The sequence below is a fragment of the Nyctereutes procyonoides genome, unplaced genomic scaffold (genome assembly GCF_905146905.1).
Source record: "Nyctereutes procyonoides isolate TBG_1078 unplaced genomic scaffold, NYPRO_anot_genome, whole genome shotgun sequence".
Taxonomy (NCBI): Eukaryota; Metazoa; Chordata; class Mammalia; order Carnivora; family Canidae; genus Nyctereutes; species Nyctereutes procyonoides.
The window spans coordinates 16,191,310-16,204,080 of record NW_026575043.1 but is presented as its reverse complement, the minus strand read 5'-3'; the positions used below and the strand labels follow the sequence as shown (position 1 = coordinate 16,204,080).

Below are 12,771 nucleotides of genomic sequence, written 5' to 3'. Positions count from 1 at the left end.
TTAAAATGAGTATTTATGTGTCGTTGGAGAAAGAGCAGCAATGTATGGCTGTTTATGAATGCTATTGTGCCTGAGGTTAGGATCCCCCACACAATCTGAGATGCAGCCAAGAAAAACAGCCCTGATAGACAATGCTTCACTTCACCTGCTACGATGCTGTGTGCATTTCATTTCTGTCAAGAGTATGTACAGTTAGGGTTCATTCGCCTCATTATTTTGTTACATCTACGTTACAGTTAACCAGTCTCTCTAGGAAATAATAAATAACCGCTTTAAAAAACAATTGCCGCGTGGCGTTCTGAGGATACACTTTCCATTTGAAAAAAAAAATTTTTTTTTCAAAAACCCACCATTGTTATGAATTCCCTGGCTTTGGAAAATAGAATTTAGACTCCACCAACTCTGGTTCGTCTGTCGAGATTGATTTTACACAGCCTTCCAGAAGGAGATTAGAAAGCAAAAAGCTGCAAAATGGACACTGTCTAATGCTTTGCTTCCTTAGTCCTTCGGAATGTCAAACCGGATGAACAAATGTTAAATCTCCTCCAGTATGTACACCTAGACACTTTTTCTATGACTTTCCTATAAACCTTCCAGTTAACTACCTCCATTTTCTTCTGAAAAAAAAAAACCATTAGGAAGCCCCTTCACTTCCAAAGCAAAGTCTTTCCAAATCAGACTTTACAAAAGCTCTGAATTCGCCATTTTTATGTACAGGAAGTCCTCTCTGCTGTAAGAGCTAAGCATACGGCCCTGTTACTGCAGAAGACTTATAGGAAAGGTCTGAGGAGGCAGGCTTCACAGTCCCCCCCCCCCCATCATCTCTACCCCACCTCAGAGGACATTTTATATTTCTGAAAGGTCCTAGGAGCCCTGTGGTGATGGGAAAGGGTGGGACGGCAGTTAGGGGGGTAGGCAGAAAAGATTCTGGGAATCAACACAATTTCCCACTCACCTCTGCTACCTCAGGAGAGCCTAAGAACCGCATGGTAGTGAACCCATCCCTAAATAAAATACTAAAAATAAATGGGAGACAGTGTGCCCTCTCTTTCTCTGCTCCCCGTGCATTTCTGCCACCATTCCCTTTCTCCTCCCAGAAAACCAGAGCTAGATTTTGCTCATTTACAGGTCTTGGCCACTGAGAAGCCTGAGCTAGCAAGTGAAGGTTTAAGTGGGTATTTCCTTTGTGCTAATGAACTAACAATTCAAATTTCAGTTATCCTCTGAGACAGGTTCCAAAGCAGTTATGGGGGGCAGGGGTGGGGGTGGGGGACGTGTCTTCTGTTCTGTTCTCCATCTTCCTTGTCATCCTTAAGGTTTGGTTCTGAATGTTTTATACTGTGGTTTCCAAAACACAAACGAAAACCTAAAGGATCAACATAAATAAAATAAAACTTTATTTTTAATAATAAAATTAATGTTTCTAGTAAGGAAAAGATAGTATGTCATTCCTTTAGCAGTACAAACAATCTTTTATCCAAAAGAATACATTGGGTTTTATTGTGTCATTTGTCTGAATACAGACTCAGTGGAATATCTAAATGATACCCTGCTCTGAACTCCAAGTTGAAAGTAAGTTTTTATTATACTTGAGGGAAACAATGGGTTCAGCTGCTTATTGCAAGGAGCAATTGCCAAGGGAGAGTTAAACTCAATTACTGTAACCATACTGAATAAAAAATACTGCCAAGAACAAAAATACGCCTGGGTAAAGACAGCCACTGAATAAAAAAAAATCGACATAAAGCGTATCAAATATTTATTTATCTGGGTAACAAAGGACTATGATACATTGACAGGCATGGAAACTACTGCCAGCACAACTCAATACAATACAACTAGAACTGCTTCCAAAATGGCCAGTGAAAATACAGAATACCAGGTGGTCCCAAATGTTTGAAGTTCTTTGAACAAAAAGAAAGAGAAAGAGAGAGACTAGTGGGGGGGGGATCCCTTACCCTTGGTTTAAAGACAATACTCATTTATTGCTCAAATGATGCTTTCAAGGGATGACAGTGGGATAAAATGAACTTTTTTTTTTCTCCCCACCATACATAGAAGGGTTATCAAACCACTCGAGTTTAAAAATCTTTCCGGGGTCCAAGATCACTTTTTTCTTTCACTTCAATGAAAAGCTAAATGTAATACTAATTATATATAAAATTTTATTTTACTTTTTTTTATTTTATTCGTTCAGCTGTTTCATTGTCGCCTTTAACATGCTACAACAGGGCTAAATTCATGAATCCCAGAGGGGGAAAAAAAATGAAAATCCCCCAAACCTTGAATTTCTAAAGAAGTACCATAAACCACATGAAGAACTAAGAGGGAAGATTCAAAACCCACTAAACAAGAGGTAAACGAGATCACCAGATAAATAAAAAAAAAGAGGCTTAAAACAGACTCACCATATTTACAATTCCCATTAAATTACACATAAATAAATATATACAGAGACGTGAACACTGATTCCCTTATATAACTGTGAATCGTGTTGCCAGAGAAAGTTCAAGTTGGTCGCTTTACCTTGAAGAGGAAAAACTTCTACAACTGAAGACATGACATGGAGCTTCGTGTATTTGTGTTCAAGTTTATTCACAATACTGATAAAAATGTCATTTTTCCTTTTCGCCTTTTTTTTTTTCTTTTTTAGTATGGCTACAATCTGAACTGAAGTGTGGAAGGGAAGGTGATGATTCAGTCCCATGAAGCTCATATAATCTTTTTTTAAAATTTTTATGTAATTTTTTTTTTTTTTTTTAGAAAAAAAACCGTTTTCCATCTTTTTGTGGCGGTAGTCGTTGTGGAGTGGTCCTTGGGTTTTGTTTTGTTTTCTTTTCTTTAAAAAAAAAAAAAAAACTCGGTTCACAAACTTGGACAGAACTTTTCGTGGCTGGCTTCACGGCCTGTTCTGTTCTCTTAGGCTCCACAGGAGGGCAAAGGGGAGTCGGTGCCGACGGGGAGGTGGAGGCAGGGGCTGTCCCGCGGATGGTGGAGGGAGTCCCCCAGCGCTGGGGGACCGAGGGCTCGGTGGCGGCGGCGGTGGTGGCGGCGGCAGCAGCAGCAGCAGCGGGTGGGGATGTGCCGACCCCGGGCTGTCACCTGCCTGCGCTGGTCGGTGGGGTGGAGGCCGGGGCGGTGGGCTCTGGCCGGGACGGGGTGGAGGGGGGCGGCCTCACTTTCTGTGTTTCTCCTCTTTGTCACTGCTTTTGGCGCTGTTGTCCGTGTGGCTGTTAGGGTTGTTGCTGAGGTACATTTTGTCCATGGCTTTGAGGGCCTCGGTGAGATAGTTCTGCAGGGCCGTGACCGCGGCGCACACCGCGGGGCTGCCGAAGCCGTGCGAGATGAGGTTGAAATGGGTCAAGCAGCTCTGGATGCCCGGCTCCAGGATGGGGTTGGGCCTCGAGTTCCCCAGGGGGGATCGGTCCTGAGCCAGCAGGTCGGTGAACTCTTTGCATATCTGTCTGCAGCACAGGGGAGGCAGAGAGAGAGGAGGGGAGGGGGAAAGGGGGGGGCAAAGAGAGAGAGAGAGAGAGTTGAGGCTCCCCTGTGGGCAGCACCAGCAGCAAAGAGAAGAGCTTTCTCCCTGCAGTGGCCTACACCGGAACCGGGGAGCCCTGACCAGACCAGAGGCCCCAGACAGGGACTTGTGGGCTGGCCACATGTTGAAAGGCCCAGACACCCCTGGGGGCGGGGGGGGGGGGGGGCACCGAGACATGGCTCTTTCCTTCCATGCAGGCCTTCCTACCTTCCCAAGTATCTCACCCCACTCCTCACCGCTCAGCTACACCTAACTGCTAGACCCTTCCTCTCTCACTCACACCAAACACCCCTAACTCAGAAAAAGATTTCACACATTTAGAAGAGAAACAAAGGAGAAGGAGAGGGACAAGGAGTCAGAAACACCAGCATCTCGCCAATGGCCAAAAGCATGCAGCCAGCAGCTGTCCTGTTCAAAGTGTTACAAAGACCCTCATCCCGCTCTATTCTAGGGAGACCTCAGTTGGCGGGTTGAAATCTCGGCTCATTCGCCTTCAAACCAGGTGGGATGCAGACAGAAAGGCAAGCTCTTCTTGGGATTATTTTGCCTTTAAAAAAAAGGCACAAAAAAACCTGTTACTTGGGGACAATTCAGATTGGTAGAGAGAGAGAGAGAGAGAGAGAGAGAGAGCTAGCAAGCAAGGGGCAGAGGGAGAGGGATCGAGGGAATCTTAAGCAGGCTCCAGGCCTCAGCCAGAAGCAGGGCTCGATCTCGATCTCAGGACCCTGAGATCTAAAACCTGAGCTGAAAGACTGAGTGGGACACTTAACTGAGCTGCCCAGGCACTCCTCAGGCTGATTTTTGAGAAGAAATACACACTTCAATGTCAATTTCCCATTCCAGCTCTTCTCTCTCTCTCTCTCTCTCTCTCTCTCTCTCTCTCTCCTAGGGAAATTGTGAATATGGGTGTGCTTAGGAAGCTAGGGGAAGAGGGAAAGTTGAAATCTCAGAAAAGTCTTGAAAAGTCAGAAACACAGACAGAGGAGGCCTGTGCCCTGGAAGCTGTCTGAGTCTGGGAAGCAAGGACTTGCTGGGGCCTTCCTGAGGCAGGAGCAGCCTGGAGGGGGTGGGGATGTTGGTATGAGGTGGGTAGGGAGGAGGGAGAGTGGGAGTACTGGCAGGCTGCCCACTGCAAGGCCAGCTGATGTCCCCAGGCCAGAAACTGTCCCGCCTGAGGCCTCAGCCTCTGCCCCTGGGTTCCAAGCCCTCCTTGACATCGACTTTGATAATTAAGGGCTTCCAAACAAGCCTTTTAATTTCCAGAAAACATATCAAAACAGTCATTTTCTTTTCACACACCACCTGGAGAAGCCTATTCAGCCCAAGCACTGATGGGAATATAACTTGGGCCATTTTGAAACCTATTTGACATCTCGCCTCTAGGCTAAAACTTGTGGGCTGTGTGTGTGTGTGTGTGTGTGTGTGTGTGTATGACTTTCCAGGAGGGAGGGGAAAGGAAGGCAAGAAATGGGATAAGGGATTAAGGTTGAAACTAGGACAACTTCTGGCTTGCACATTTTGCAGGCCACTGCTTAATCCTTGCCCTCGAAGAACATATTGATAGGAGACAAAAAGTGATACAGGCAAGCCTGTTACCCACCTACGGACTCGATGCTGGTCTTTCTAAAACAACATAGTCACCAATCCACACTCAGCACCAGATCTCCACAATACTCCACCCCCATGCACACTATTTTTTTTTTTAACTGAGAAGGTGGAGCAGAAGAGAGGATAAGGGATGGAAACACACCACCAACCCCACCTCCACCTCCCCTTTAACATAGAGTGTGGATTCTAAGATTGTGTTGTTCACTTCGATTATTCACAACAAAGCTGATTAGCACCAAACGAAGAGGGGAGAAAAGCGAGACCAGAAATGATTTTGATTTTTGTTTCTCTTGACAGTAAGACACAGAGACCCCAGAGAGGTAAGGTAAATGCCTTACTTTGTAGCCAGGAGCATGTTTTTTCTTGTCACTTGCTCATTGGGATCGGAATGTTGTCGGTTGAGAAATTCAGCTACTGCTTTGGCAGGAAATTCGGTTTCGCACACGTACCCAAAGTCCCTGGCTAGGTGGACGGCTTCTCCTGGCAGGAGGCGAACGCAAGAGAATGAAAAGAGTTGAGGTCAGATTTTCCTCCCCACTCGCTTATTTTCTTAACCCAGATGTTGAAGAAAACACAAACTACTTGTTTTCTCGTTTCAGGCATTTTATTTCCTTTCCTGTAGAATCTGGCAGATGAATTTATCAAGGGAAAAAAAAATGGTCACTTGTCCTAGAAGGCCAAGAAAATTTGAAAATGTAGATCCCATCCACCACCCTCCAGTCCCATCCCCCACCCCAGGACATTTCCCCAACTTCTCTTTTAAAACGTCTCTTGTATTCCAACCTCACACCTATCAACACGTTCATAAATGATATTCATAATTACTCGTTGAGCTTTTCTGCAAGGGAACCACTAAAGGTTTACATTTTAACTTGATCGCATATAATTATCTGTTCATCCAAACCGATTAACCAAGAGGATTTGAGGGTCACTCCACTGAGTCTGTCTGTGTTGTTGATTTTCGAATCTTTGGTTTTAATTTCCTGAACCAGTTGGTTTTTACTGCAGGGCTTCCTGCCATTAGCTCCAGCTCCGGAAAAACGCATGCGCCAATTAGAGCATCAAAGCCCTCTCTGCAGAGCTTGTTTCCATAAAATGGAGCGGATCACAAACAATAACAGTTCTCCAGAAACTGCCTCCCTGCTACAGGACTCAACCCCCAAGCTCATGCACACTCTCACACTACACCCGAAGCCACTACTACCGTTTCCTTTGCGCATAATTCTTTGGGGGCATGGAGAGTGGGTTCTGTATGCAACTGATGTGATTTTTGATGTAAAGCTACTGTAGTTGAGTTTCTGGCACCAAACAACTGCTTATTGTCTGATGGTTATGTTATCATCTTTAACACGCCATTTACACATGCCTCGTAGGATTCCTCCTCAAGTTTAGGGTTCTCAACTTTTTTTTTTTTTTTTTAGTTCTTTAGGAAGCTGGAACTCAAATCAGTTGTAGGGTATCTCCTCAAACGTAAGATGTAAATGAGATAAAACGCCTTCTCTAAATAGAAATGGTAGTTTTGACATCTACCTGATAATTTAAGTGTCTTTTTTTTTTTTTAACCTATTGGCATAAGACATTTCCAACACAACACAAAGGAAAATGCAGGACAGCTTATACATTCGTTCCAACACATCTAAACTTCAGCTAATTTAGTATCAGAAAAACTTAACAGGAATCTAGAGGAAGCAGGAATGTGACTGGATTCTGGTGACAGGGTATCTAGAGCATGGAGTGAGAACAGGGGTAGCTTTTGTTTTGAAGGATTGGGAAGCTTGTGTGTGTGTGTGTGTGTGTGTGTGTGTGTGTGTTAAAACTGCCATGAGAAACTTTTTGCTATGCTTCTATTTCTTTTTTTCTTTCCTGGCCAAACAATCCAAAATCTAAAATTGCTCACTTTTCTTCCCCTCCACTAGGGAAGCACAATTAAATAAGAGATAAGGGAGCATATGTTTGGAAAACAAAAACCTAAAAGGGCATATAACCCTGAGCTTTCAGGACGGTCTTAAATCAGGATGCAGGTCAAAGATTCCCAAATTAATTCAGGAAGTAATGGTCACGCATTTCTCAAACGCAGATGTCAGAATAGCTTAAGTGATTTACTGCTGAGCTCTGTAGAGGAGACAGGAACTTGGAGAATATGCAGTTCTTAAATTTTCACTTTGTTTAGGTCAGGATTGGGCTAGGGAGTTGTAATTTTGTGGCAAAGCAGAAGAAGAAAGGAGGACAGGAGTTAAGTGCAAATAGTTTTTTCACATGCAAGGATTCTGTTCACTTCCAGCTATATTCTATGGAAAAAAAATGAAACTGCCCAATCGACACAAAATACAACCAAACATCTAGCCACTAAGTATTATCCATTTTCCCAGAAGACAGTTCCCTTCTTGTTAGCAAGTGGACTCGCTTACCCTCCACTAGTGATGTGAGCAGGGTGACATTGGCAGCTTTACGTCTCCCTGCTGGCAGATTTAATCCTATTTTGTCCAGTTTTTCTCTTAAAGATCTTCCTCCATTTTTAGACTTCGCCCTGTTTCACAAATATATGCAAGAAAGGGATTTAGAAAACATTGGGTTGCTCTGTGTCACGTTATAGTCATTTTGACAACTTCCTAACATGTGCTTTTTAAAATTAAGAATCATAGCCCCGAGACACTTAAGGGAGGGAAACCTGGGGAGGAACAGTACAGAAAGATCATAGGAGACAGATGCTAAACTGTAAAGCACCCCCTGTGCTCAGTTATTATTGCAGCTATTGGTGGCAGGTTGGAAGGTTTTGATTTCACAACTCTCTAAAGAAGAACCACAAACAAACAAACACAGTTCCCATCTCTAGGGTTTGAGGCATTTTTGAGTTCAACTGATTACTGTATATTTTCCCTGTTGTTACAATCACACAAATCCCAATGGGGTCTTTAAATTGTCTTTGCAAGAACCGCTGTTAGGTTGTTCAGAGTAACCAAAGTTATCATCGCTCTCACGTTTCTTGCTCTGGCTCTGGCCCCAATGGGAAATTCATTTTACCAACTGTTTACATGCCACGTCACTAGCCTAACTGGAAATGTCACACGCGGGTATCAGCCTTTAAAAATTCTCACTGGCTTCAGAAACAATGGAGGTGGTTCTAAATAGATGTCTAAATAGGCTCCCATCATCAGAAAGTGGTTAAGATAAATTGTTTAAATAAAACAGCAAATTAATTAATTTCAGATTTTATTCCCAACCCAAGTGCTCTTTAATTGTGTGGATTAGATTATACTCCCCTAGGTAAACAGTCTCCAATATTGGGGATGGGGGAAGGGGAGGAAAAAGCAGAGGCCGCATTCAGATCCGTGCCAGAGAAAGATGACAAGAGGAAGCAAAATGACGGTGAAGAAGGAGAAAGAAGAGATCAGAAAAGCTGATGTTAAGACCTTCCAAAAATAGTTTTACAGGCTTTGTGTGGGATGTGCCCATCAGAGCGGGACTGTGAGCCCATAGATGCACAGATGCACTGATGTGATGTTCTTGGTCTAGGTTCTTATTTTGGAAAAAAAAAAAAAAAGAAGAAAGAAGAAAGAGAAAGAAAGAAAGAAAGAAAGAAAGAAAGAAAGAAAGAAAGAAAGAAAGAAAGAAAGAAAGAAAGAAAGAAAGAAAGAGAGAGAAAGAAAGAAAGAAAAGAGTCACCTGGGAAAGTTCAAGCCAACAGCCACCACTCGCAGCGGTGGGTGGAACCCTAGGTGGACGAAGTCCAAGGAAGGGAGAAACCTGCCCTGAGGGAAGGTGCTTCACCTAGCATCCCCTTATCAAATCTTATCGATGACACGGATCACTGCGACCTCACAGAGGCGAGCTGTGCATCCCTGGCCACGTATGGAACATGCACTCGTGGGGAACGGCCACACCGGGTGCACGTGAACGAGTCCTGCGGGCCGCCCGGGGCACGGCGCCTGCGGCCAGGGCGACGCTGATGGGGCGGGGAGGACGGAGAGGGCGGCCGGCCCCGCGCCGAGCCACCGTCTTCCACCTACGCCCCGTTCCAGGGACGGTGGGGGGCCGCCGGAGAGCCAGGCAAAGTGAGGCACCTGAGACAAAGTTTCCCAGGGCTTGCAAGGTGTGCGCCAGAAGCAAAAAGGCGGCTGCACGGCGCCCCGCCGCTGCAGCAGCCGGGACTGAGCCCGCGGCGCGGTGAGCTGCGCGTGCGCGCGGGGAGTCAGGCGCGGGGGGCGGGGGGCGGGGGGGCGCGGAGGGCTCCGGGCGCGTGCGCGCGCGGCGGCGGCCCCGTGCGCGCGCGGCAGCACCCCGAGCGCGCGGGGCGGTACGGAGAGCGCAGGCGCGCGCCGCCTGACCCCGCCCCCAGTTCCCACCCACCCGGCTCTACGCCCTTGGCCCCGCCCCTTTTCTCCCCCCGCGAAGGGAGGGCGGCGGCGCGGCGCGAGGCCCGCTGGCGTGGCCGCCCAGGCGCAGGCGCAGGCGCAGTGTGTCCCCGGGCGGCGGGGCGGGGCGGGGCGGGGCGGGGCGGGGCGCGGAGGGCAGGGCGAGCGGGGCGAGCGGGGCGAGCGGGGCGGCGCCGGGCCTCACCTCCGCAGCACTCCGCCCAGCAGCGAAGCGTTGAGACACTCGGGCGGCGAGAGGCGCCGCTGCACTTCCGCCACCGTGACCTTGTACTTCGAGGTGGAGCTGAGGAGCGAGAGGCGACCCGGAACTGAACAGAAGACTTCGTTGGGGTTCACGACGCCGCCGAAGAGGTTGTCCTTGTTTATGGGGATGGCGGAGACGGCGTTGCTGTTGGACTTGGACAGGGACACGGGGCCTGCGGAGACACGCGGGGCAGCGGCGCGTGGGCGTCGGGGTCCCGCCCCCCCCCCAGCCCGGCACCCGCCCCGGCACCCGCCCCGGCACCGAGCCTCCCCGCCAGGCCCGCACCCTTCCTTCCCCGAGGGCCGCAGGGGCGCTGTGTGGAGCCGGCGCTGGACTCGGGACCCTCCGGGCTCTCCTCCGAGCAGAGGGGGCGCAGACGAGGTGCTGCAGCACGGGCTCCGGGGGCGGGGCTGCGCATTACGTTTGCACCCCGAGAGCAAGCTCCGCGTACCGGGGAGTTGGGGGGGCGGGGCGGGCGGGGTTAGTGTCGGGGACCAGCCGCCCCCGGGACCTCTAGTCAACAGCACAGAGGTCAGAGGGCCCCGGCGGCCTGTAAGGGAGCCCAAGGCACCCCACCGGGAGGCGGTGGCTTCTCCTGCCACACCCCACACGCGCCCCATCCTCTGGACAAACCGGCCCTGCCCTGCGTTTAGTCTTAAAAAAAAAAAAAAAAGGATCCCGACTTTTCGGAAATCCATTCCAAAGCCCCATTTTGGACTGGGAGAGGAAAAAGGACAAACAGGCTCACCGTGGCTACTAGCAAGACGCCCTTTTGTTGAGCAAATAGTTAATACCCTTGTCTTACTTAAGCGTCTTCATTGGAAAAGGGAGAGGATATCGATCTTTGCTAGTTAAAATCCTCCAGCTCGTCATCGTCGCGCCCACCCCCTCCCTCCCGCACCCCGTGCGCAGGGGAAAAAAAAAAAAAAAAGAAAAAGAAAAAAAAATTCCAGGCCCAGCAGAAAGTGCGCTACCTACCATGTTGCATTTCTCAACAACCCAACCTAATTCAGATGCATTCACAACCATTTAAGGGACTGGATGCGTTTGTATTTTTAAAATTCCGCAAGGAGACATATATAATAATATGCATACATTCTCCTCAGTACTCCTCCCTCCTTAATGGGGGATATTCTAGACGTATGGGGAGGTGGGGGGGGGCTCTAGGTTTTGGATAGATCACTTGTGACATTAATAGCTCTGGGGAGGCTAATAGAGACAATAGGAGTTAAACGAACTCTTGAGAGATTACTAATAAAAGAGCCAATTATCATGTCGACTTGGAAAGAGCATCTCTTAAGATTTATCCCTTGCACATCTAATTTGACGTGACAAAGACTTCACAGATGCAAAAACGAAACTTTAAACTAACAATATACTGATTGGGGTTAGAAATGAGAACAGTTTTATATAGCATCGTCCTCTGGTGGTGCCTAGAATCCTGAAATGTAACACTGCCACCATAACAACAACAAAAAAAGCTGCTGTGAATAGCATTTAATCCAGTGAACTTTATTTCTACTCACTAGGCACAATACAAATGACAAATCCATCCAAATTACTTGACACTTTTCAGAAACAATTTCTGCTCTGAGCAATTACGCTCACAATGCTGGCAATCTTCAAGATGCTAATTTTAACCAAAAGCCAAATTTTTGTTAACCTAATTCACAAAGTTTAAAAACCCTTAAACGGCTAACGAGAAATTAAATTGAAGAACACGAAAGTTTTTTTTTTTCCTCTTCCTCTGCTAAGGCATGTTAATGAAAGACACAACTGCTCTTACAGTAATGTTGAATTATTTGCACTGTTGTAGCGTTACACACTTCTTAACTCTCATACAACGGATTAGCTAAACTATTAAAACCATTACAAAATTGAAATGCCACTTCCAAATCAGTTCAACTATTACACATTGCATGTGTTTGTCCAGAAACTAAACTAAATTCAATGGTCAAATCATGAACAAAGCTAGCCTGTTGCCATTACTAGCATACTGAAAGCCGCTCATTTAAGCATTGCTGTTCCATGCCATCTATTTGCTAATTCTGAGCCTTTAGGAAATCCTATTTGAAAAAAATAAATACAGCTCTGCAAGTTCTTTTTAAATAGCACTATGCCTGTAAGGACATGCCTGGAATGTAGAAGGAAATGGCTTACCTTTCTTAATTACAGTTTGATCTGGGATGTTAATACCCGGGTCTTCTACGTGCTGCAACAAAAGGATACACATGGATGTAAGTGTATAATCAAAACAAAAGGAAATGAATATTCCATGCAAGATGGGGGGAGGGGAAGGTGTAGAGTCAAAATCTCCCCCTCCCGGTATAGTGACATTTATATATAAACATCTCATCTTGGCTTATTGGAATTTGAGGCTTTGGAACTCAAGAGGTTTCACTGCACACCCACGGCCAATTTCTCCTCCCCCAGCAAATAATCCATGTTTGAAGGAGCTGGGGGTGGGGAATAAAACTTTCTTTGGAAATTAAACCAAGTTTTGGAGCACCTAATCTTTCTCACAAAGTCAGTTCAACCTTTAAAAATGCACCTAGCTTTAGTTTGGCGCCTCGGCGGCTTCGGACTTTAGCGATTCCCAGTGTTCAGGCAGCAAAAGCCAGAGAAACACAATAGAAATGACAGAGGCGGGAGTAGCAGGGGAGGGCTGTAAACGTTTTGGGTAATGCGATAAAAAGCAAATGCATATACACACCCTCACTTATGGAAAACTAAAAATAAATTCTAAAGAAGACTACTGCCTAAACTGGGTATCAGAAAGGAATATGAAAACGATGAAAAAACAAAACAAAAAACCATTGAGGGTTTTTTTTTTCCCCCTGTTGTCCAGCAGCGGATTTGTTGGTGTGGTTTTTTTTTTTTTTCTTTTTTTCTCTCCCCCCCAACCTTTTTTTTTTTTTTTTTTTTTTTTTTTTTACAGATGGGTGGGTATACGTGTGTGCTAGAGTCAAAACGTGATTAGAAAGTAAAATGAAATCATGTTTTCT

At 46.4% G+C, this 12,771-nt stretch overlaps 1 protein-coding gene across 11 annotated transcripts in view; it reads right to left on the bottom strand.

Annotated features, from left to right (window-relative positions):
* Positions 1-1,742: 1,742 nt before the first annotated feature.
* Positions 1,743-12,771, bottom strand: part of TFAP2A (transcription factor AP-2 alpha) — a 23,383-nt gene continuing 12,354 nt past the window's right edge. For 9 of the 11 annotated variants that reach the window (XM_055322193.1, XM_055322191.1, XM_055322188.1 and 6 more), the window contains 5 exons: positions 11,927-11,978; positions 9,707-9,938; positions 7,558-7,676; positions 5,488-5,629; positions 1,743-3,464 (listed from right to left, as the gene is read on the bottom strand). In XM_055322193.1, the coding sequence (XP_055178168.1) occupies positions 3,176-3,464; positions 5,488-5,629; positions 7,558-7,676; positions 9,707-9,938; positions 11,927-11,978 (834 nt within the window). In that variant the 3' untranslated portion in view covers positions 1,743-3,175. The remainder of the gene's footprint in view (positions 3,465-5,487; positions 5,630-7,557; positions 7,677-9,706; positions 9,939-11,926; positions 11,979-12,771) is intronic. The other 2 variants (XM_055322195.1, XM_055322190.1) reach the window with 1 other exon arrangement.